This window comes from Tamandua tetradactyla, chromosome 4 (assembly GCF_023851605.1).
Source record: "Tamandua tetradactyla isolate mTamTet1 chromosome 4, mTamTet1.pri, whole genome shotgun sequence".
NCBI classification, from domain to species: Eukaryota; Metazoa; Chordata; class Mammalia; order Pilosa; family Myrmecophagidae; genus Tamandua; species Tamandua tetradactyla.
In genome coordinates, this window is record NC_135330.1 from 59543996 (window position 1) to 59570957 (window position 26962).

At 36.5% G+C, this 26962-nt stretch overlaps 1 protein-coding gene across 2 annotated transcripts in view; it reads left to right on the top strand.

Annotated features, from left to right (window-relative positions):
• Positions 1–26962, top strand: part of PPP1R12B (protein phosphatase 1 regulatory subunit 12B) — a 323111-nt gene that overhangs the window by 121972 nt on the left and 174177 nt on the right. Inside the window, exons 13-14 of one of the 2 annotated variants that reach the window (XM_077157410.1) lie at positions 878–1060; positions 5459–5641. In XM_077157410.1, the coding sequence (XP_077013525.1) occupies positions 878–1060; positions 5459–5641 (366 nt within the window). The remainder of the gene's footprint in view (positions 1–877; positions 1061–5458; positions 5642–26962) is intronic. The other variant, XM_077157411.1, reaches the window with a different exon arrangement.

Sequence of the window (26962 nt, forward strand, 5' to 3'; positions counted from 1 at the left end):
AGGAAAGAATCAGATGCTATCACCCTTAAAAAAAAAAAGAAAATGTGTCATTCTCAGGCTACACCAGACGCTGCATACTTTTATTTTCTAGCTCGTCTTTTGTCTAGGCAGGAATTCTTTTCATATGGCTCATTAATATGCCTGTTTGCAAGAAAAGTACCATAGCTTTTTTTGGTTACTCCCTCAAATATTTCATTGCTATTATCGTATTTTTTTTTTAATTCTATTCCAGACAATTTTTTTCTTGCTGCAGTTAAGATGGTTCTCATCTGTATTCAGTCAAAACAAGAAGGCAAAACATTTATTGCCCACATCTTACTTTCTAGACTTAAAACTTTAAGTCCTCCCAAAATATTTTTGATTTAGGCTAAATGACTGCAGTTCCCAAAGTCATTTTTTAAGATAGCTTCTCTACTCTTCACTCTTTAATTCAAAATCTCTGCCCTTGAAATCTCTCTACATTTTCAGTCTTACTTTTAGCTTTTGAGTGCTGCTTTTATCTCAGACAGACATTGGGGGTGCATGATTTTTTTGCCTTGGGGTTGGTTGGAAATTATTTCATCTGATAAAAGTATTCTAGTTCCTATTATTTCCTTTTCCTAGTCTCTACTCTTGTAATATAGTCCACTCTCCTGCTTTCCCTAGTTACTATCATCTCTTCTCCTTCACATTTCATTACTCTCTTGGATGATTGACAGTTGCCTGCTTGCTGCCAGCAGCCCAGCCCTTGCTGGAGTTGTTCACTCTACTCCCCAGTTGTCATACTCTCTCTTTGGCCTACATTTCTTTTAAATGCACAATCTGGGTGGGAAGGTGGTAATGGGAAATGGTGGTGAACAGCATATCCTGAAGGAAGTGACTGTGTGCTGTTTTGCAGTGCTTCATTTGGTAGAAGTAGTGACCCCACCAGCCCCTACATTTCAGCCAATCGCAGTTCATCTCCTGCTACCTCACCCATTACCATTGGTTCATCTACCTCTCAGGGCAGCCAGTGGCAACCTGCCTCTTCTTGCCCTGCACCAATCAGTGCAAACACTACTGCATCTGTACACCATGGCAGGTAAGGCTTCTTGGAGCCATCTGAGTTACATTCATAAAAGTTAATGCCTCTGGATAACACATATGGGATATGAATCAAAGAGACTTTTTCACTGTAGAAGCAAGTTTGAGTGCCTATGAAAATGTTCATGATTTAGTGAGGATGCTTTTTCTTTGTATCAGCCAATAAGTAGTTGCTTTCAGTAAGCATTAATGTACTTGGTGTTCAGGCATCAACTTACTATGACTGCTTTCAGGTGTCAACAACTTATCAGTTGTGATTACAATTTAAAGGTTGTGGTAAATCAAGTATTAAAATTTTCCAATGTTTTACTTATATTAATTTTCTAGTAATTATAAGTAGGACTCTTTTATATTTAGCCCTCTTGGAAGATGGCATATAAACTTAAATCAGAAGGAAAGCTAACTCTTGTTCCAAAAGCCCCCTTCCCTCTGAGTCTTCTGAAAATTCTCAACCAATGAAATGTTTTGCTGGAAATAGCGTGAAGAGATTTTTGTTTGCCTGAACTTTGTTCCTGAGGCAGTATCTTCTTGGTTTCTAGTTTATCCAACAGCCAGGATAGAATGTCATTGTGAAAATGCAGCAGGATTTTCACTGTGGTTTTAACTGTTTCTTTTTTTTGTTGCTGTTGTTGTGTTTTAAAATATTTTCATCATAAACAAACAGACATACAAATATTCTTGACAACCAAATATTCCTGACATGGTTAAAATCAGTGGCTCACAATATCACATGGTTGTATATTCATCACAATGATAATTTTTTTTTTAAGATTTGCATCTCTCCAGCAAAAGAAGGCACCTCACATTTTAAAAGCAATCCATATCCAGTGTTTCGTTAAATCTTTCCCACAACCCCGTGAAAACTATTAAATGTCTCCATTTATTAGGTAAGAGACTGGAAACAATTTAACTGGTTTTTAATTCTTTAGGTGTAGCTAGAGAACTTTCTATTTTGGGGTATGGCAAAGGGACTCCTCTTTTGGGTCTTGTTTCTACAACTGATACGAAGAAAATGAAAAAATGTTAATGATAGTAGTCTTGCTGCAAGAAAACCAGAGATGGTGGTTCTTGATTGATTTTTGTCAGTTCACCAGATTTCTTTCCCTAAAATAAGTGATGACCATTTATTTGGCCAACAGAGGCAGACTTATAATGGATTATTAATAATATTAATACTTTATAATAATATAGGAATGTGTTAGATCCTCATAACAATCCAATTACATAGTGATGAAAGAAAAACTTTTCATACAATTTAGGATCTCACAGCTTTATTGAACAATTCAGGAATTAGGCGGCATCTGTTTGGAACCTAGAAGGGAGCTCCACTAACCAGGTGAAAAGGGGAAGCTCATATAGGGTAAAGGAGGAAGCAGATGAGGAAATGTTCTGATTGGCTGACATTAAGTTTCCATTTTACATACAGGGGGATCTTACTTATAAAGTGGGAAGCAGATTTACATTGATTAGTATGTCATGCTTGTCCGTTCTAATAAGCTGTCTCTACTGGGCTGAAATTAATTTTATCACCAATCCTGTAGGGTGTGTTCCATTTTCTCAGAAACCCCCTGTAGACCCTGTAGGTCAGTTGTTTTTGTTTTCTGGAAAAGCCTTCTCAGAAAGGAGTCCTCTCCTGGGAATACCCAGTGCAGGTGGACATTTTATTTTACTTAACAAAATAGGTATGGTAGATGTTATCCCCTTAGATGAAGAAACTGAAATATGGAGAGATTATTTGATTAACTATTAAGAGCTGGAACTAGGGGAAAGTGAAAGAAAATTACTCCTCTCCTAATAACAGCTACCATTTGTTGAACCTTTATCATGTGCCAGGCATTGGATTAGGTACCATCTGAAAATTATGTCAGAATTTGTACATAACAGTAAATCCAGATAATGCTGGCTTTAATAAGATAAAGGTTTATTTTTTTTTCACTTATGAAAGCCCAAAAATAGGCAGGGCCAGTAAAACAGCACCAAGGTCCTTAAAAGATCTAGATTCCTTCTGTCTTTCTGTTTCACAATCCTTAAATCATGGCTTCCATTTCCATGAGTTGCTTCATGGTCTGAAATAGCTGCTAGAGCTCTTCCTAGTCATCATGGCTATATTCCAGATAAGAAGAAGGAGGAAAGGGAGGAGGGGACATTGCCATTCTATGCATAGAGGGAATGCCTCTGAATTGAGAATTTTCCTAAAAGCACTAACTACCCAAGTTTTCTGCTTTTTCTCACTGGCTACCTCTAGTGGAGTGGCAAGTGAGATTTTGGGAAATGTGGGCTTTTTTTGTATGCTGTATGGTGGGGCTAACATTTCATTCGTTTTCCATGTGACTATTCCATTATTGCAGCACCATCTGTTGATTTTGAGGGGGGGGTGCGGGGGGGGGTGCATGGGCCAGGAATTGAATCCAGGTCTTTTGCATGGCAGGTGAGAATTCTACTACTGAACTACCCTTGTACCCCCTGGAAATGTAAACTTTTAACTAGTAATATTGCTGCCCTCAGAATTACAGTATTCATGTTAGAAAGGAAGAAAGGGAGAGTGTTTTTGGGTTAGGCAACTAACTGTCTCAGGTGCAATATATTATCTATAGCCTCACAAAGAGGCTTTTAATATATGAGGTATTATTCTCATTTTATAGATGAGGAAACCGAAACCAAAAGCGTAATGATCTGCCCAAGGTTATATAGCTAGTAAGGAACTTGAGGCAGGATTTGAACTCGAGGGTCTGCCCATTTCAAAGCTCTTGTCTGGTTTACTGTTATGTGTCCATTGAGTTTATATTTTATGCCAAGAACTGTATTAAGTATTCTGCTTACATCATTTTACTTAATCATCACAAGAACCGTACATTTTAAGTTATAATTATCCCCATTTTACAGATGAAGAAGAAATCAGAAAGGTTTGGGCTTAAACTCAGCCTGAAGTGGTTCCAAAACCCATAGTTATTCTATTCCATTGGATGGCCTCTCACCTCTGCTCTGGAGCTATTCCTATTCTGCTCCTAAAATTATAACACATTTCAAAATAATAGTAAAAGTCCTGTGATGTAGTTAATAAAGTAAAATCCTTGGCATTTCTACCACATAAGTAGTTTCATTGTTATTCATTTTATATCAGTCGCCTGTGGTATTTTTACAGAGACCAAAATCTGTAATAACCTAAAAGCAACTTTAGTTTAGGTTTTTGTTAAGTATAATTTTTTTTATAGCTTTGTTTGTGGCTGATTTTTTTTTTTTAAATTTTTATTTTTTACATTGGCAAGCACTGGGAAATGAACCCAGGTCTCCAGCATGGCAGGTGAAAATTCTGCCACTAAGCCACTGTTGCCCACCCTATTTATGGCTAATTTTATCAGTACATCCTATAGCCTCATAGATCTTTATATCCAAGTACCATATTCATATTTTTTGTGATCTGATTATTTCTTTCAAGTTTGTTCTGATAATATGATTATTATTTAAAGCTACTTGTAAGGATTTCTGGTAATAATTCTCTGTAGGTGAAAAAACAGATTTTTAACATTCGTGCTTTTCACTGCTTTTACCCCTCTGTAAGTATCAATTTTGGATCTCTGTTACCCCAGCAACAAGCTGTGATGTCACAAATGATAGCTTTTTTGGGTAGAGAGCCAGTGGTTGCTCTCAAATTGTTTAAGAAACAAAGATCTTGTTTTCATGTAAATGAGTTTAATTATACAGCTTTGCTGTCGCGAAATTTGTAGTTAAGGTTACATAGAGAATCTTATTAATCTTTGTTACAATTTCTCACATAGGCAATTATAAACATAGACAGTTAGGCATTTTGTTAAATAGAAAGGGAACAGTTGCTTAGTGATGTAAAGGAGAGCTGAACATACTGAGGTTATAGAGCATTTATCAAATTCCTGGATAATCCAAGAAGATGGTCTTCAAATCTAGGCTGAGGAGTATCACAAAGACCCACTACTAAGAATTAAGGGGCAGGTGGAGTCTAATATTGTAAGTGATTTTATTGTCTTTTTTGTGTACAGTATTGTAAGTGATTTTAGTGTCTTTTTCATGTACGGAGAGTTGCACCCTCTCTTTGCATCTATGGAGACCAGATGGTACTGAGGAATCATTTAAACCACTCTCGCATGTCACTATTTTGCCTTGTGCCATAGCTAATTTTTTTAAATTTTAGGCAAAAAAAAAAAAAACTTATAAAACATAACTCCTTGACAGAGATGAGAAAATAAGTGTGTAATCATACTGTCCCACGACTAAAGAGCTTAGAATTTTAAAAAAAGACCAACAAGCAAAAATTTGAGCAAGAAGGTTCTCTATGTCTGACTCTTCTGTCTCTGTGCTAGTGCTTTGTTGTGTAGCATACCTGACTGTTCTCTTTCTATTGGTATCTTTTTTTAAATTTCAGGACTCCTTACAAATCCCAGGCTGACTCTACAGCAGAGAAAACAGCAGACAATGTCTCTTCTAGTAGCCCACTCTGTGTAATCACCAATCGCCCTCCACCCAGCACTGCCAATGGGGTTACAACTGCCAGTGTGCTCTCCTCTACTGGGACAGACTCCTCTGCAGAAGCCAGAGAGAGAAGGAGGTATGTCAAGTTATGTTACTGATTTCATTTGTGGGAGTCTGCTTTGAGGTAGGAGATAAAAGAGTAGACATGAAGCCTTTTCCCCAGTCTCAAAATAAAGTATGAAATATCTTTGAATTACAGTTTGGGTTCTGTCTTTTCCCTTTGGGAGATTTTTGGTAGAGAACTGATATCTGATTATTTAATGTAGAAACTTACTCAATTATAAATGCAGGCATATCTTCTTTCTGTCTTGTGAGAGAGTAATTATCAGGCATTATTTCCCCATTTTGTGAGGGAGAACCTGAAGTATCTTTTGTTTTGTTCTGGATTGTCCATGACAGCTTCTCAAGCAGCAAAGAAACACAACAATATGGTAAAAAGCTCAGAGTTATACAGCTAAGATATAAAGTTTTAATTAATTTGAGAAGAATTTCAGAAAAGGAAATGATAGTATATGATATGATAGAAGGGTAGTGACTGGCTGTTTTACAGTTTTGTTAGAACAGTTGTGATTTGACACAGGATAATTTAAGGTAGAAGAAGCTAGGAAGAACTTCTTGATTATCAAGATTAAGAGACCTTGGAAGATGTGACTACGCAAGAATGGACTGTTATCTCCCACTTGAAATGGTATAAAAAATGGAATGCATTCCATTTGGGAGATTCAGGTCTATTTAAAGATTGAGGCTACTGTTACCCCTTTTTTTAAGCTAGAAAAAATGTGACTTATCAAAATTTAGATTTCAATACGACTTAACTTTTGGTTTACTATACAAAGGAAAGAGATATTTGTGAATGTGTATGTATATAAAATAAGTCAGGTGATCTTATCATCTACAAGCTAAAAGAGTTATTTAAAATTTTTTAGACATTTGTGTGCTTATTATAAAAATACTCTGAAACATACCTTTTGAGAGGGAATGGAAGGGAGATATTAAGAAGCTGGAAAATGTGTTTTTCTTCTTGCTTCTTTCTTTCCTTTTACCTTCCTCCTTTCTTCTTTAAATTTCTTTGCATAACAAATTAAGAAAGCCAATTTTCTGGGATAACAGATTTAGACTCAGGAGTTATTTTCTTTTCATTGGCTTCCATCCAACACAATATTAATAAATCAATCTTGGTATTTAATGCTTATATCTTTAATAGTTCAGATGTAATTTAGATACTATTAGTTTCATTTAAAAACTAAATGCAAAAGCAATCTTTTTCTTAGCTGAAAATAAAAACTTCCTTTAAAAAATCCTTCAGAGCTGAGAGCTGTAAAATGAGTTCTGGTTTTTAAATTCTGACTGTAGTATTACATAGGAATTGGGCAGAGGAAAGGAACAAAGAATGTAAGAGGCCAATAAAGAGACCAGTGCAGGAGAAAGCATATGGGAGAGAACAGTGGTTTGCACTGAGGTGATTTTAGAAGAGATGGAGAAAAGTGAATGGGCTCAAAATATATGTAGGAGGATGATCCCTCCTGTGTTCTATGTTCGAAACAGAAAAATATGGTTGAGTTCAAAAGGAAGAAAGGCAATTCCCAGGTATCAAAAATGAAGAGAACTCAAAGCCAGAGTGGTTTAAATAGCCCAGATTTCCTGTAAGACCTTTAGGTAGACCTTGGGGTTTGGATTTTAATGGCATGTTAGGGCTTAGGAAGAATAGATTGGACCTGACTGGGCTGGCAGTTATAACTGAGACCCTATGTAAAACTAGTTCTCAAAGGGCTGCCCAGTTCATGAAAAGTATACTTTGTCCACAGCTCAAAGAAGTAGTAAGAAAGAAGCTTATCCAAGGCTCTGGACGGGGATAAAAAGTCTCTTGTAGAAATTTCTACTCCTTGTAGTAGAATTTAAATAGAAACTGTACTCTTGAAACTTTGGGGCTCTGGCACAAACAAATTTAAATTGAAATTGAAAATCTTGAATAGGGCATGAGATGTTATTAGTTTGTACAGGTTAGTGTGATGCCTTGATACTTCCCTAAGTAATTTGGGCAGAGAATAAAAAACTATTTTCAAATTCTTCTTGGGAGACTGGGGAGAAAGGAAGAAATATTCATCTCCCCTTCTGGGAATTCCTGATATTCTCACAAGCAGTAGGGACAACCAATTTGATAGGCTGAGCCCTCGATCTTTGAAACTTATTCCTGCAAAGAAGAAGCTAGGCCTTCTTATAATTATGCCTAAGAGTCATCCCCAGAGAGCCTCTTTTGTTGCTCAGATGTGTCCTTTCTTTGTAAGCCAACTTGGCAGGTGAATTCACTGCCCTCCTCCCGAGTGTGGGACATGACTCACAGGGGTGTAACTCTCCCTGGCATTGTAGGACAGGACTCCTGAGATGAGCCAGAACCTAGCATCCTGGGATTGAGAAAGTCTTCTTGACCAATGAGGGGGAAGAGAGAAATCAAGCAAAATAAAGTCTTAGTGGCTAAGAGATTTCAAACAGAATCAAGAGATTATCCTGGAGGTTATTCCTATACACTATATGGGCTATATAGATAACCTTTTTTAGTTTATGATGTATTGGAGTGGCTAGAGGGAAGTACCTGAAACTGTTGAACTGTATTCCAATAGCCTTGATTCTTGAAGATGATTATATAACTATATAGCTTTTACAGTGTGACCCTGTGATTGTAAAAATCTTGTGTCTGATGCTGCTTTTATCCAAGGTATGGACAAATGAGTAAAAAAGTAATGACAAAAATAAATAAATAGTGGGGGACAAAGATAAGGGGTAAAAATAAATTGGGTAGATTGAAATACTAGTGGTCAATAGTATTGAGAGGAAGGGGTAAGGGGAATGGGATGTATGCATTTTTCTTTTTATTTCTTTTTCTGGAATGATGCAAATGTTCTAAAAATGGTCATAGTGATGAATACACAACTATGTGATGATATTGTGAGCCACTGATTGTATACTTTGGATAGACTGTATGTGTGTGAAGATTATCTCAATAAAAATTAAAAAAAAAAAAACAGCTTGAAGAAATGCATCCACAGGGTGAAAGGGATTTCTGTAAAGCGGTTCCTATTTTATGTTTATATTTCCATAAAACAGTTTAAATAAAATATTTATAAAACACTGAAGGAAATGAATCATCATGAGGGAGAGTCAACAGATGTAGATTCTAAGACTTATAAATGCAGACAGACATAATAGAATTTTCGAAGGCAGAACAGAAATCCCAAACTATTATTTGCATAGATAATAACTAGAAGTAACCAGTTATACTAAAGATAGGCACACCTACAGGTAAATGAAACAGGTAAATGAATCAGATGTGATTTTAAAAATATAAGATTTTGGAAGTATAATATTGTATCTGTTTAAAGTTCTGGTTAAATAGGAAGCCACCAATATAAAGCATTCAACAACCATTTACTAGGAGACTACCATGTAGCAGCACAGTGTATGAAGGATAAAAAGCCAAAGAAAACATCTTTCTTGCCCTTCAGGAGCTTAAATTTGTCTAGGCAAATAAGTAAATAAAATATGAAAGTACAGTTGTTAAGTGCTGTGATAAAGCTATTTATAGATTGCTGTGGGAATGCAGAAGAGGGAAATCTAAATTAGGCTGACCAGGGTGATAGGAAGCTGTGTCAGAGGAGACGACTGGAGCTGAATTTCCTGTAAGTAGTAACAGGAAGATGGTAAAGCCATTGTAGTATTTCCGAAAGCATGTTGTGTTAAAAAGCTTTACATTGGCAATAAAAAAAAAAGATTAAAAAATAACAATAAAAATAATTTTAAAAAAGATTCCTTTTCTAAATAAATTTGGGAAATAATGAGCTGAACAGAGTTCAAGAGGATACTCAAAAACCTTTTGGGGTCATTCCTTTTCTGGATGGAGGTCTGAGTGGGGTTAGAATTTATATCCTTTCCAGATTTCTGTATCCATGGAATCTTTTTTTGTTCACAGAAACTCAAAACTAGCATTCCACAGGGCACACTTTGAAAATTGTGGAACTAGAGAGGTAGGCAGGAACCAAACAAATCATATAGATTTTTATCCATGATATAGAAACTTGAACTTTTATTCTCAAAGCTGTGGAATACCACTGAAGGATTTTAAGTTGGAAATGTCTTGATCAAATAAAACATATAATTTATGCTTTCACAAAATTAAAGCCATTCAGCTTCTCCCTCTAGCCATCCATAAAGCTGACAGAAAAAAAAAAAGATGTTTGAAAACAGCTAACTTTTCCTTTGAAAAGAGCATGCTGGATGCTAATTCTCTTGGAGCTGCAGCTTCCCTCTATAATCAGCTCATAGTGGAAGCATTTTGATTCCTGCTGGGAAACCGTGATAGAGGCCCAAGCCTGTGTTGATAGGTCCAATTTGAAACAATTAGTGAGTGTTGGATAAATTGAGCTTTAAAAGTGGCCACAGCAAGACCTAAACAGTGAAAAGTCATCTCTCAGAAATAATCTCCACTTGCAGTATAATTAGAGCTCTTGGATTGGAGATTGGGTCTCACCCATTTAAAATGGCACAGCAGCCTTTTCTTTTTCTGAGAATGTTTTGTTCTTAGAGGAGATAAATTAGGGGTTGTTACTAATTGGCCGGTGATCAGTCTCAATTTTATACCCTTTGGTAATAGTTCTTTACTCAATTTGTTAACTACAAATATGCTGTTAACAATAAATAAAGCCAGATATAAAAGTATACATTATAGTGCCAAATAGTTATAAACATGGAAATGTTATCATTGGATTTCTCAGGGGGATTATGAGAATTTTTATTTTCTTCTTTATTTATTTTTTCTGTATTTTCCAAAATTCCAGGTTCTAGAGTGATAAAATATTACTGTAATAATCAGTGTAGGGCGGGCCGCGGTGGCTCAGCGGGCAAAGTGCTTGCCTGCTATGCCGGAGGACCTCGGTTCGATTCCCGGCCCCAGCCCATGTAACAAAAACGGAGAAACAGAATACAATAAAACAAGAAAATGTTTAAAGATGTTTCCCTTTCTTCCTTCCTTCCTTCCTTCTATCCTTCCTTCCTTCTCTCTGTCTTTAAAAAAAAAAAAAAAAAAAAAAAAAAAAATAATCAGTGTAGGGGTTGGGGAGTGGGGGGAATGACTTGGAAAAAATATTTAACTCTAGAGACAACAGTCTCTCTAATTATGTAAATCTGTGAAGATGGCCATGCTCATTAAAGAGTAAACCCTGTAGTCAGAGAATCAAGGTTTGCAGGATTCTAGATAAATTATGATTTTTGCATACATAGCTCAAAGCAGAACATCTGAAACACTTTTACATTTAAGAAGGAAACAGTCTTGGATTTGTGAAGTTTCTTTTTTTTTTTTTTCCTTTCCTTTCCTGATATGCTTAAGTGCTCAAATGTTTTACATGATGGAAAGGAATAGCAGATATGCTCCCTATTTTAAAATAGGGAATCCTGAGGTCCTAAGGGCATGGAGTGATTTGCTTAATATCATCTTGAGTCAGAAACACGGTAGAGACCATCACTCAGGCCTCCTTTCTTTTTTATAGAACTCACTAACCATTTCTTCTCTTGGAATTAAGTATTATCCATTTAGAATAAAGATTTTTATTCAGGGGTCTGTCCATCTTAATGTGCAGCCCAAAATGCAACAGTCTCTGTCTTCAAGGCACTCTAATCACTACCACTGGACTTTTAGATTGCTCCTGAAGGCTGTAGAAATCACAGGGTCATCTGATTATAAAGGGGTTGATTTGACTGGCAGGCAGCAAGATAGAAATGGCAAGTGGCAAGCAGTTGATAGATAACTCTGCAGGGATATCAGCGCGAAGCAGCAGCTGTCACAGTCATGTAGTGGTTGGGTTTATTTTCCAAAGCTCTAAGTTTTCCTTAGCAACGAAATGTAAACAATTCCCTTGGCTAATATTAGAATCTGATAGTATCTGCTTTGGTTCTGTAACTCTGTTTCTGCTTTAGCTTTTTCCCTCTCCTCTCACCTCAATCCTGAATTTACATTCTCTTTCTATGAGTGCCCTTTTTTCTTTATAGGAATAGCTAAAATAGTTTTTATCCACAAGAAGTTAAACTGTTTTTCCCTTCCACATATCATACATTACGTGTGATCTGCTTTGTGTGGTCAGAACATGCTGAATACTAGCTGGGTAATATACACCATGCATATCAGCCTTCTTGAATCCTTTCAGTCTTTCTAAGCTAGTAGTTATTCCTGCCAATGTGATGCTGTCAGCAGATTAATTTGGCATCGTCTTTAAAATGTTAGAAATTTAAACCAGGTAATTAAATTCTGAATCATGGTTTTTAAAAGTTGTTTGACTCAACCCTGTCTCCAACCAAAACACAGCAGTAGTCAATTCAGAAAGGTACTCTAGAAAAGCCTGTATCACCTCCTCCAGTTTCTTTCAATTTTTGTTCTAAAATGAGTATTTTCTTGATTCAAACATCTGCAGCAATGCTGTACTACCAGGTTTTTTCTCTACTGCTATGAATAGTTCTCTTTTTTCCTGACAGTATTAAACAGGAAGAGAGTAGAATGTGTATAGCATTAGGTATATTTCCTACTCTAATGCCATTCCAGGGGTCTCTCCATTGCGTCTATGATTAGGATTGTGGGGCTCCAAATAATTCTCGAATGGAAAGAAAGAAAAAGTAATCCTTTGCTTGGGCCTGAATACTTAGGTAGTAAAATGACCAGAGGCTTCACAGGGCTAAAGATGCCTTACAGATGAAACTACCTTCAGTGTCATATGGCATATCTATGTCATTTTTTCATAGTATCTACTTTGAAAAGATAGTGATGACATGTTGCTGCCTGAGAGATTAAACTATGCCTTGGTAACTGTGAAAGGCTTGATGTGGTAGGAGAAGCATAGGAATGATTGAGTTCCAGCTCTGCCTCATATTTGCTATGTGATTTTGGCAAATCAGGTTCTGTCTCTGACCGGTTCTTCATATGTAAAACACATACAATAATACCTACCTTGTAAGCTTGTTGTGAGTATTAGAAATAATTCATGAGCAATCCAGCTGTCCCCAAGTCTGTCTCATGGGACTGTTGAGGATCAAATGAAATAGACTACATGAAAATACTTGTAAATTGCAAAACAGTTTAGAGATATAAATGTTACCAGTATAAATCATAAGTTAAATTGTCATACCTTATTATTTAGAGATTTAAATGTTGCCAAATTTATAAACAATATAAATTATGTTGCTATCAGTAAAATGCCTTGGCTTTCATTAGGGTTTATGCCAGCTTCTCCAGAACTAACATGTCTGGAAATATGATCTAGAAGAAAATCCTAAGTAATGCTATCATCTTAGATTTCAGATTATTTTATTTCTTTAGTTTGTTTCCTGTCCTTTTTTTTTTTGTATAAGAAAGTTATAGGTTTACAGAACAATCATGCATAAAATACAGGATTCCCAAATCCCACCCTATTATTAACACCTTGCATTGGTGTGGTACATTTGTTACAATTAATGAAATCACATTTTTATAATTGTACTATTAACTGTAGTGCATGTACTAGTAACTTAGGGTTCACTGTTTGTGTTATGTAGTTCATGGAGTTTTATTGTTTTTTAAAATTTTTGTTCTAGTACCATATGTACAACCTAAAATTTCCCCTTGAACCACTTTCAAATATATAATTCATTGCTGTTAACTACACTCACAATGCTGTTCTTGTGTCTCCCAGCCATTACCACAACTTTCCCAGAGTCCCAAATAGAGATTCTGTACCTTTCGTGCCTTAACTCCCTATTCCCTTTCCCCACCCCATCCCCCTGATAACCTGTATTCTAGATTCTGACTCTGAGTTTGCTTATTCTAATTATTTCACATCAGTGAGTTCATACAATTTTGTCCTTTTGTGTCTGACTTATTTTGCTGAACATGATGCCTTCAAGGTTCAGCTGTGTTGTCTCATTTATCAGAATGTCATTCCTTTTTAAGGCTGAATTATATTCCATTATGTGTATGTACCACATTTTGTTTTTCCATGTTTGATGGATTCCTGAGTTACTTCCATCTTTTGGCAATTGTGAATAATACTGCTGTGAATATCAATGTGCTATCTATTCTAGTCCCTGCTTTCAGTTCTTTTGCATATATACCTAGAAATAGAATTGCCGGGTTGTCTGATAATCCTATACTTAATTTTCTGAGAAATGACCAAACTGTTATACAGTGGCTGGACCATTTTGCATTCCTATCAGTAGTGAACAAGTGTTCCTGTTTTTCCACATCCTCTCTAGTGTGTGTAATTTTCTGTTTTTTTTTTTTTATTAATTAAAAAAATTAACAACAAACAAACAAAAACTTTAACATATCATTCCATTCTTAATATCATCACATAGTTGCATATTCATCATTTCTTAGAACATTTGCATCAATTTAGAAAAAGAAATAAAAAGACAACAGAAAAAGAAATAAAACGATAACAGAAAAAAAAAGATTATACATACCATACCCCTTACCCCTTGCCTTCATTTATCACTAGCATTTCAAGAAATAGATTTTATTTTGTTTTGTTTTTCACATGGGCAGCCACCGGGAATCGAACCCAGGTCTCAGGCATGGCAGGTAAGAATTCTGCCTTCTGTGCCACCATGGCCCACCCATTCTGTTTATTTTTTTAATAAAAGTCATTCTTGTGGCTGTGAAATGGTATCTTTTCTTGTATTGATTTGTAGTTCCGGAGTGGCTAATGATGTTGAGCATCTTTTGGCTATTTGTATACACGCTTACCTCAGAGATACTGCAGATTTGGTTCCAGACCACTGCAATGAAGTGAATGTTGCAATAATTATTGCAAAAAAACTTGACTTTTTGGTTTCCCAGTGCATATTATGTTTACACTATACAATAGTGTATTAGGTGTGCGATAGCATAGTGTGTAAAAAACTGATGTACATACCTTAATTAAAATGTGACACAAAGACATAGAGTTGGCAATACTTGTTGGAAAAATGGTGCCAGTATACTTGCTTGACATAGGGTTGCCTCAGACCTTCAATTTGTAAAAAATGCAATGTCCTCAAAATGCAATAAAATGAGCTATGTCTGTGTCATCTTTGGAGAAATGCAAGTCTTTTGCCTGTTCTTTAATCTGGTTGTTTGGCTTTGGTTGTTGAGTCAAAGGATTTTTTTATGTATTCTGAATATTATACCCTTATTGGATATGTGTGGTTTCCAAATATTTTCTCCCATTGTGCAGGTTATTATTTTACTTCCATGATAAAGTTCTTTGAGACTCAAAAGTTTTTAATTTTAAGAAGGTCCCATTAATCATTTTTTGTTTCTTTGCTTATGCTTTGGGTGTAAGGTCTAAGAAACCATTGCCTAATGTAAGATTCTAAAGATGCTTGTTTTCTTCTATCAGCTTTCCATTCTGGCTCTTATATTAAGGTCTTTGATCCTTTTTTGGGGGGTGGGGGTGGGGCATGGTCTGGGAATCGAATCTAGTTCTCCCGCATGGAATGTGAGCATTCTACCACTGAATCACCCATGTACCCCTTTGATCTATTTTGAGTTGAGTTTATTACATGGTGTGAGTAGGAGTTCATTCTTTTGCAAATGGAGATCCAATTTTCCCAGCACCATTTGTTGAAGAGACTATCTTACCCAGTTGAGTCTCCTTGGCCCCGTGTCAAAAATTAGTTGGCCATAAATACGAGGTTTGATTTCTGAGCGCTCAACTTGATTCCATTGGTCTATATGTCATCCTTGTGCTAGTACCGTGCTGTTTTGGTTACTTTGACTTTGTAATAAGTTTTAAGAGTTCAGGAGTATGAGTCCCCTAACTATATTTTTCTTTTCAAGATGGCTTTGGCAATTGGGGGTCCTTTACCCTGCTATATGTATTTGAAGATTGGCTTTTCCATTTCTACAAAGAAGGCTATTGAAATTTTAACTGGGATTGCATTGAATCTGTCAATTACTTTGATTAGTATTGAAATCTTAACAATATTTCGTCTTCCAACCCATGAACATGGAATGTCCTTCCATTTATTTAGGTTTTCCTTTATTTCTTTAGCAGTACTTTGTAGTTGTTTGTGTACAAGCCTTTATATTCTTGGTTAAATTTATTCCTAGATATTTGATTCTTTAGGTTACTATTGTAAATGAATTTTTTTTCTTGATTTCTTCTTCTGAATGTTTGTTATTAGTGTATAGAAGCACTACTGAGTTTTGGGTGTTCGTCTTCTACCCTGCCACTTTGCTGAATTCATTTATTAGCTCTTGGAGCCTTGTTGTGGAGTTTTCAAGATTTCTATATATAGGATCATGTCATCTGCAAGTAGTGGAAAGTTTTATTTTTTCCTTTCTAATTTGGGTGACTTATTTATTTTTCTTGCTTAGTTGCTCTGGCTAGAACTTCCAGTACAATGTTAAAAAAACGTTACTGATAGTGGGCATCCTTGTTTTGTTCCTGATCTTGGAGGGAAAGCTTCCAGTCTTTCACCATGGGGTATGATAGTAGCAGTGGGTTTTCCGTATATGCCTTTCATCATGTTGAGGAAAGTTCTTCCTAGTCCTGGTTTTCTACATGTTTTTGCTAAGAAAGGAGAACTGGATTTTTGTCCAATTACTTTTCTACTTCAATTGAGATTGTCATGTGGTTTTTGTCCTTCATTTTGTTAATGTGGTGTATTACATTAATTGATTTTCTTATGTTGAACCACACTTGCATACCTGGGATAAATCCCACTTGATCATCGTATATAGTTCTTTTAATGTGCTGTTGGATTCAGTTTGAATGTATTTTGTTGAGAATTTTTTTTATCTGTACTCATAAGAGATAATTGGTGTAAAGTTTTCTTGTGGTGTCTTTATCTGGCTTTCTTATGAGGGTAATGTGGGTCTTGTAGAGTGATTATTTTTTGAGTTCTACAGGGATCCTGTATCTCAGGCTTGTAAGACTGTGTTTTTAATCTAAGCCCATTTGTTCTACCTCTGATCTCCTTACTTGTTACTTTTATTGTCATATATTGCTGTGATGTTGTTACTGGAGCCCTAAGGTAGAACTTACATCATGGTGACATAGGAGGTACTTCTGATGCTTTCCTTGTTGCCAAGAGATGGCCAGAAATTTAAGCACTTTGAAATCTATTTGAGGCAACAACAGGTGAGCTAAACATGATAATAATGGGAGCAATTGCCACTTGCAAGAAAGTTTGAGCCTGGGCCTCTTACGTCAGTGATATTTGCATTAAAAGCATTAGTAATTCCCTCCCACAAATTCCTTTCCTGTCTAAGTAGTGAAGTCTACCTCTGTTTCTTTGTAACCAAGTATACTCTGTACTATGGAGCACTGGATATTTTTGATTCTAGGGTGAACATTATTTTGCACATTTTACGTCTCTGAAATCAGGATGTGTCTTATCACTGGTAGTTGTCATTCCTGCACATGTGTGAATTTGGTCATAGATGTTCATATTATTACTTGCACTGAGTTATGTGTATTGCTCCTACTAAATATGTATAAATAAGTCTAAAATAACCTCTGTCAATAAATGTTAAATTATGGAGGAAGGTTAATTGACAGTGCTTTTTATTTCTTAGTGGTAAATAAAGCAATAGTGTATCTTGCAATTGATGGTGTTTTAGATTTGATGTGGTGTGGTACAGTCTGGCCAGTGAGAATGAAGTATATTTACAAACATGAAATGGGAAGTTACTTATGCATATAGGGTTTTCTTTTGGGAACGATGAAAATGTTCTAAAATTGATGATGGTGGTGATTGTATAATTCTGAATATACTAAAATGAATTGAATTTTATGCTTTAAATGGATGAATTGCAAGGTATGTGAATTGTATCTTAATGAAGCTGCTTAAATATAGCAGTAGTACTGGTTAGCCCCTATTAAGTAGTTCTGGTAAAGAAGACCTGGATAATGTCTGCTAAGAGTTCGTACAATAAGATTTAAGGTCCTTGAATTAAAAATGTTTTTCTTTTTTCTTTATTTCTGTTGTTAAATGTGGCTTATTGCAACACAAACTTAATTTTCCAGAGACAAGGGCATTTGTCATGCAGTCCCCTAGCATACCACTTAACAGTTCAGGAGTGGGGACTTAAAATGTTTCTTCCTCCCCCCTTAGGACATGGACACACATTTAGAAGGACAAGAATCCATTCCCAGATGTCACAGAGACTCTGGTGGCTTATCCCAATTCCCTAACCACTTCAGAGTGAAGTGAGCAGTCACCCAACACCTGCTTTTCAAAGCCCTTATCAGCCATGTTTTTACAGTTAATCTCCTTCTCATGAAGTGGTTTATTTTTCAGAACTGTAAGTATTGGTGACATGTAGGAGGGGCCAAAATTTTGTGCCCTCATTCACCACCCCCCTCCTTCTAGTAGTTGATTTTTCCCATGTTAGAAAAAGACAGTCACTTGTAAGTCTCATAAAGTGGACTCGTATTTATTAGGGAAGGACAGCCAGAGAGGAGTGGCTCCCCTGTTTGCTGAAAATTGGCCTTCTGGGAAAGTAGTTTCTCAGGTGTGTGGCGAGGTGCATAGATTGATGGTTTGATCTGGCAGTGGAGTTCCTTGCCATTCCTGATTTTATGGAAATCAGAGGCACAGGAAGTTCTCTGTGTTCTGGGGAATTTAGACAACCTGCTGCCGTAATTTACTATCCTATCTGTGTTTGAGGGCTGACTCAGATGTGCTAAAAAATGAGACATCAGCAAGTGATGGACATGGAATGGCAGAAGGAAAAGGTAAAATTTCTTTGCTTGACAGCTTTGATATCCTAGATGCATTATTTCTGCTCTGTCCTTCCCCCCTCCTTTTCCTGGTAGTTCTTTGGGAAGATGTCTTGATCGCATACATTGTTTAGGGGAAGAGGGCTGAGGTAAGAGTAAGACATAGAATGTTCAGAATAACCACTTTGCAGCTTCTCTGGTATTTTTTCCCTATATTGTTAATGAATTTAACATGGGCACAGACTTAAGGATCTTACCTATGAGATTAGAGTAGCAGAGGATAATTAAGAGTTTCAAGAAATAGTAATGTATTTCTTTCTTTTAAGAGGAAATTGGTATAATATTACTCTTATGTTGGATAGTAGTATACAGTAGTGGTTATATTAGCCTTTATATCTTTTTTACAACTTAAATATTACATAATATATATTTTTAAGTAAATAAAACAAAGGAAAAAGCTGTTGGATATTTAGGGGAGTTTTAAAGAGAAGCAGTTTAGATAGGTGAAGGAGTAGATTGCTCTTTGAGTTGGCCTTTGAAGAGGAAGTTATAAAATAAAGACACTGGTTCAGTGAGGTAAATGCTGTTTACTTTTTGCATACTGTACAATCAAATGAACTCTTTATGGAAATAAACTTTTCCCCATATATATAAAATGTTGTTCTTGAATGCTCAGAGGAACAGTTTGTGGATAAAATTCAAAATTGTGCTGCTGGAGAGTATAGAAAATCCTGCTTTTGGTCAGTCATTTTGATCCTTTAGAAAGATTACTCATCAGACACTTTGAATTCAACTTAACCAGAACTATACTATTGGTTTTTATTCCCTTCCTTTCTTTCTATATTTTGTATCTTTTGGTAATTGTATCACTCAAGGACAAAAACGTAGACATTTCCTGATCATATTTACTTTTTTACTTTTATGCCCCTCTTCCTTTGTTCATGTTGGGCCTTATTTTTAAAATGACCTTTGTAAAAACTCCTGCAGAGTAAATGCCACTGCTGACTACCCTTCTTCCCTACCTCCAGATTGAAACCCCCATTTTCTTCTGAGTATTCTTTTGTTCTTAAGACTGGTATAACTAATTAAATTGCCTGTTGTCTCTCTCCCTCACTGTATTCTGAGCTTCTTAAGGTTTTTTTTTTTTTAATTTTTTTGGGTTTTCTTCACACCACAGAGCATAGCACATAGTAGATGGTGGGTAAATGTTTATTAAATAAAATTGCTTCTTCAGTGGAAAAAGTTTCTGTGTAGGCAGTAAGCTTCTTCGTCCATTAGATGGCAGCAGAGGAGTGTCATCTGATCTACTTGGTATAAGACTCCCAAAGAACCTATTTTATTTGGATTAGTTTACAGACCAGCATACCATTGTTAAGTGTTTTATAACAGAAGAAGTCAAATGTTTTCTCGCTTGTGGAGACCCTCGTGGACTTCTTCTTCTTTTAAGAATCTTCACAGTCTTATGGAATTATTAAACCTTACCATCAGGGAATCCCCTGATACTGTGTCAAACTTTAGGGACACCCAAATCAATAGGCCATGCCCTCGATCATGAGCCTTACTCTTGTGAAGCTTATGTAGGTAGCAGAGAGGCTTAGACTACCTATAGGCATGCCTAAGAGATACTTCTGGAGGACCTCTGTTGTTGCTCAGATGTGGCCTCAGTCTCTCTAAGCCCAACTCTGCAAGTGAAATCATTGCCCTCCACCATATGTGTGGGACATGACATCCAGGGGTGAAAGTCTCCCTGGTGACATGGGACAGGACTCCTAGGGATGAAACCAGACCTGGCACCATTGGAAGAACAATTACATCTTGACCAAAAAGGGGAAAAGAAGTGTAATTAATAAAGTATCAATGGCAGAGAGAGTTCAAATAGAGTTGAGAGGCTACTCTGGAGGTTGCTCTTATGCAAGCTTCAGGTAGACCTTGCTACCTATCATAACCTGCCAACCTCCAACAGGGACCATTCCAGCCAATCCTAAAGAACACCTAGGACAGTTTATAAGATTCCAAAAGGGTTCCATGCACTAGAGTAACTTGCCAGAAACCTGCAACCTCCAGATGGGTCCCTGGTCCAGATAAGTCCTGAAACCTAATCCAACCTCTCCAGAACATCAGATAGTTCTAGCTCCCTACCCCATTTTAGTGACAGACCCTTCCAATGTCAAAAATTTAGAATTGCCGTAGCCCAAACAACCCCAAAGAGAGGTATAGAAAGATCAAAGGTGATGGTGGAATTATACAGAGAAGATAGGCCTAACGAATGAATATGAATGCTGAATCATTAAATTGGTATCCTTTTAGTCTCCAGTATTTTAGAGAACCTAGAAGTAAAAACCTAGAATTGTGAAATTATAACCCATGTCAAAATTTGAAATATGTTCTACACCTGATTGTGGTGCTGTGCTTGGAAATTTATAGCTTTTTTTGTATATATGTTATTGTTCACAAAAAAAAGAAGGAAAAAAAGTCGATTGTGATGATAAGAAAATATTTAAACCCTCTAACCTCCTATATTTCTGGAGCAGCTAGAAGGAAAAATATGAGAGGATCATATGGTAGCCCATGAAAAATTCTGGGATCTATTCTGTAACCACTTTTTGCAGAGTGCTTTGAAAACTTGCTTTTTTATTTCTTTGTTTTGTATATATTATACTATACAATAAAAAAAGTTTTATATAAATAAAAAAGAATCTTCACAGTCTTACCTTCACAAGGTAAACAGCCCCCTGGGGTTGCAAGACAGGTGGCCTACTTTCCTCTTCAGCTAAGCATACAGTTTATGCTTTCTCAGGCAAGCCATTTGATTCTCTAATCTTAGTTTCTTAATCTAGTTAATCAGTGAAGTTAGGAAATTTATAGGTATATTGGGTTAAAAATTATATGATTTTTAGGTTTTCAGTGACTGTTTTACCATTTATGTACTCAGTATTATGCTAAGTACTATGGGTATAACAAGAAGGGGGTATGTTCTGAATTGTGCCCAAGATCCAGGACACCAAATATAAACATAGTAAAGCATGAGCATATATTAAGGAACAAGATATACTTGAGTGCAAAATTATGTTCAGGTAGGTATATTGGAAGTTCAGAGAAGAAGGCGAACACTGTAAAAAGGGCTTCATAGAGTAAAAAGGAATAGAATTATCTTTTTTAAAACAATTTTATTAAGATATATTCCCAAGTGAAAAAATCCATCCAAAGTGTAGAATCATTGGCTTTTAGTATATTCACAGAGTTGTGCATTCATCACCAAAGTCAATTTTAGAACATTTGCATTACTCCGAAAAGAAAAACCCCATACCCCTTACAGCCACCTCGCTATCCCTCTAACCTTCTTTAGCCCTACAAAGCTACTAATCTGTCTCTATAGATTTATTTATGTTTACGTTTTATGTGAATGGAATCATACATTATGTATTACTTTATGTCTGATTTCTTTCACTCAGCATAATGTTTTTAAACTTAATTTTAATAAATTATTTTTTATTTAGAGAAGTTGTAGATTTACAGAAAGGTCCTATAAAAATACAGTATTCCCTTATACCCCACAATTGTTGTCATGCAGTAGTGTGGTACTTTTATTATAACGATGAAAGAATATTGAAATGGTAATGTTAACTATAGTCCAACGTTTACATTAGGTGTATTTTTCCCATATACCATCCTATTTTTAATACCTTGTATTAGTATTGTACTTTTGTTAAAATTCATAAAATACCATTCTTATACTTGTACTAACTCCCATCCATTATTCACAACAGCATTCACTGTTATACAGTCCCATGTTTTATCTTCTAACTTCCATTCTAGTAACATACACGACCCAATTTCAGCCACATTCACATACATAATTCACCACTGGTTAATTACACTCAAAGTAATATGCTACTGTCACCACCATCCATTTCTAGACCTTTACAGTCAATCTAAATGGAAAATTCTGTATAAATTAAGCATCAACCCTCATTCTCTACCCTCTAGTAACTTGTATTCTAGATTCTAACTCTATCAGTTTTGCTGATTATAATTAGTTCATATCAGTGACATTATACAATATTTGTCCTTTTAGATCTGGCTTATTTCACTCAGCTGAATGTCCTCAAGGTTCATCCATGTTTTCACATGCATCAGGACCTCACTCCTTTTTATAGCTGAATAATATTTCACTATATGAATATATCACATTTTATTTATCTGTTCATTCATCACTTGATAGATGCTTGGGTTGCTTCCACCTTTTGGCAATTGTGAATAATGGTGCTAGGAACATCGATGTGCAAATATCTGTTCAAGTCCTTTCTTCCAATTCTTCTGAATATATACCTAGTTGCAAGAAAGCTGGGCCATATGGTAATTCTTTATTTAGCTTTCTGAGGAACTGCCAAACTATCTTCTACGGGGGCTGCACCATTTTACATTCCCACCAGCAAAGAATAAGCGTTCCTATTTGTCCACATCCTCTCCAACACTTGTAATTTTCTGAGCTTCTAGTAGTAGCCATTTGGGTGGGTGTGAAAATGATATCTCATTGTGATTTTGATTTGCATTTCCCTAATAGCTAGTGAGTGAGGTTGAGCATCTTTTCATGTGCTTTTTATCCATCTCTATATCCTCTTTGGAAAAATGTCTATTCAGGTCTTTTGCCCATTTTTTAATTGGGTTGTTTGTCATTTTCTTGTTGAGCTGTGTGATTTTTTTTGTAGTCTGGATATTAAACCCTTATCAGATATGTGGTTTCCAAATATTTTTTTCCCATTGTGTAGATTGTGTCATTTTATTTTCATGATAAAGTCCATTGGTGCAAAAAGTTTTAAATTTTGAGGTCCAATTTATCTATTTTTTTTCTTTCATTGCTTGTACTTTCGGTGTAAAGTATAAGAAACCATTGCCTACCACAAGATCTTGAAGATTGTTTCCTTATATTCTGTTCTAGGAGTTTTATAGTCCTGGCTCTTATATTTAGGTCTTTGATCCATTCCAAGTTCATTTTTTGTGTGTGTGATTTTTAACTTTTTTTATTGTATAGTATAATATACAAAACTAAGAAATAAAAAAGCAACAGTTTTCAAAGCACTCTTCAACACGTAGTTACAGGACAGATCCCCAAATTGTCATGGGCTACCATACGATTCTTCTCATATTTTTTCTTCTAGCTACTCCAGAATATAGGAAGCAAGAGGGTTTAAATATTTTCTTATCATCACAATCAACTTTTTTTCCTTCTTTTTGTGAAAAATAACATACATTCAAAGAAAGCTATAAATTTCCAAACACTGCACCACAATTAGTTGTAGAACATATGTCAGAGTTTTACATGGATTACAATTTCACAATTTTAGGTTTTTACTTCTAGCTGCTCTAAAATACTGGAGACTAAAAGGATAGCAATTAAATGATTCAGCATTCATATTCATTTGTTAAATCCTATCTTCTCTGTATAACTCCACCATCACCTTTGATCTTTCCATACCTCTCTTTGGGGGTATTTGGGCTATGGCAATTCTAAATTTTTCATATGGTAAGGGTCTGTCACTAATATGGGGTAGGGAGAGATGTTCTGGAGAGGCTGGGCTAGGTTTTAGGACTCATCTGGACCAGGGACCCATCTGGAGGTTGCAGGTTTCTGGCAAGTTACTCTAGTGCCTGGAACCCTTGTGGAATCTTAATATATTGCCCTTGGTGTTCTTAAGGGTTGGCTGGAATGGTCCTGATTGGGGGTTGGCAGGTTATGATAGGTAGCAAGGTCTACCTGAAGCTTGCATAAGAGCAACCTCCAGAGTAGCCTCTCAACTCTATTTGAACTCTCTCTGCCATTGATACTTTATTAATTACACTTCTTTCCCCCCTTTTGGTGAGGATGGAATTGTTGATCCCACAGTGCCAGGTCTTGATTCGTCTCTGGGAGTCCTCTCCCACATCACCAGGGAGACTTTCACCCCTGGATGTCATGTCCCATATGGGGGGCAAGGCAATGATTTCACTTGCAGAATTGGGCTTAGAGAGACTGAGGCCCCATCTGAGCAACAACAGAGGTCCTCCAGAAGTATCTGTTAGGCGTGCCTATAGATAGTCAAAGCTTCTTGGCTACCTACAGAACCTTCACAAGAGTAAGGCTCATGATCGAGGGCTTGGCCTATTGATTTGGGTGTCCCTAAAGTTTGACACAGTATCAGGGGATTCCCTGATAATAAGGTTTAATAGTTACATATTCTTTCGTCCTTCCCTCAGGGGATTTTACCAGTGCTTTTTGAATTATCTGCTTAATATACTCTAGGATGTATCCAGGCATTACAATAATCTATCCAGGATTAAAGGACCTCTTTCTTATTCTGGACTCCCTGTGTTTCAGCTGTTCAAATGAGCTATACAGATAGGTTGAAGTAGATTATACACTACAGAAAATTTCAGTTCCAGACCAAATAAACCTTTCTTCCAATGGTCTCAAAGAGTATGTGTGGTTCTAAAATATAGACACTGTCTTCCTTACCCCTATATTCTGAATTACTTTAACCAAACTTGTTCGGCTTCATTCTTATTTCTAACTATCAGGTTATATATAAAAAACAGCCTCTTAAAATCCAGAAATAGTAATCACCACTCCAGACTTAATGTGTCTTCTCTAAAAGCTTAACAGTCTAGGCCTCTGTTTTCTTATAAGCGTTTTCTAAAGGTGACCATACCATTCTTGTTCTCTTTGTCTCACCAAATATCCCACAGGTTCGTTTACAATGTTGCATGCCTCACGGCATCATTCTTTTTTGTAGCAGCACAGCCTTTGTTCATAAGTATACCCTGTCATTCACCAATCTACTTCTCTGTCAGTGCATCCTCCAGCCACCTGCATTCATTGGGCATCATGTAGAGGGCCCAAAGTCCACAGTCCATCAACATTCTCAATTTTAGATAATTTCATTGTTCTCAAGAGGAAGAAAACCAATAAACATATCCTTGCCAAATAGGAAATCTAAACCTCCTCTTAACTCTTGTCCTTCCCCCCATTATTTACCTCTGTTTGTTGCTGTGGTAGTGCTGATGGTTTCCTTTTGAACATAGGTCATAGCATGCAATAGCAGTTTTCCCTCTGTACCCTGCGCTTAAACACTGTGCAAGAATCATATCTTCGAAGTAATTCTTGTGGGAAGTAACTCCTATTTGTAGTGTTAATCAGTGGGACGTGTAGATATATACAACCCCTTTCATTCTTGTTCATCTTCAATGTGGTAATATTACTTAAGACCCACTAGAGAACCACCTTCACTCCTATCTATTCCCTTACATTGGAGTTCAACCTCATAAACTAACGCTTCACCCATCTCTAGCTTTTATGTATCTCTAAGTCCTCTATATGCTGTGTTACGAACTTCTGATTATACCTTTATGCTGGTCATAAAAGTGAAATCACATAATATCTATCCTTTGGTGTCTGGCTAATTACGCTCAGCATTATGTCCTCAAGGCTCATCCATCTTGTCATGCGTTTCAGAACGTCATTTTGTCTTACTGCTGCATAATATTCCATCGTATGTATATACCACATTTTGTGATCCACTTGTGTATTTATGGGCATTTGATTTGTTTCCAAATTTTGGCAATTGTGAATAATGCTGCTATGAATATCAATATGCAATTGTCTGTGTCATTCCTTTCAGCTCTTCTGGGTATATACCAAGTAGTGCTATTGCTGGGTGTATTAGTTAGGGTTCTCTAGAGAAACAGAATCAACAGGAAACACCTACAAATATAAAATTTATAAAAGTGTCTCACTTAACCGTGGGAACGCAGAGTCTAAAATCTGCAGGGCAGGCTGTGAAGCCGATGATGCTGATGGAGGGTCTGGACAAACTCCACAGGAGAGGCTTGCTGGCCAAAGCAGGAAGGAAGAACCTGTCTCTTCTGAATCCTCCTTAAAAGGCTTCCAGTGATGAGATTAAGCATCACTCATTGTTGAAGACACTCCCCTTGGCTGATTACAAATGGAATCAGCTGTGGATGCAGTGATGTGATCATGATTTAATTCTATGAAATGTCCTCATCACAACACACAGGCTGGCACTTGCCCAACCAGACAAACAGGTACCACCACTTGGCCAAGCTGACACACGAACCTGACCATGACAGTCCACCCTTGTCAACTTGGCAACTACACATATCACCTTAAACCATACCTAATTTCTAAATAAAAAAACAATAAAACACATTTTTTTTCCACTGAACAATGCTCAGCTGTCCTGCATATAACTGGAAACACATTAAATCTCTCCAGAATAGGGTGCAAGTCCTTGGGTGATATTCATTCTTCAACTTGATATCTTACAACTTAAATAGTATAACATGAACAAAACAGTGTTACAGTCCTCGTTTCTGTAACTGATCACGTGGTCTTAGTTCATATTTATCACTACCTTCTTCCACTACCCATTCCATGTTCCCTTTACCCTCAGCAAGTACTTCAGCTGGCCATGGTTCTTTGCCTGGTGGGGCGACCCAGACCTTCATTCCTGAAATTTCAGAGCCATTGGTAGTCCTCCCTGGATTGGGTTGTTGCAGTTTTCCATTGATTTTTTTTTTTTTTTAATACATGGGCAGGCACCGGGAATCAAACCCGGGTTTTTGGGCATGGCAGGCAAGCACTCTTATCTGCTGAGCCACGGTGGTCCGCCCTTTCCATT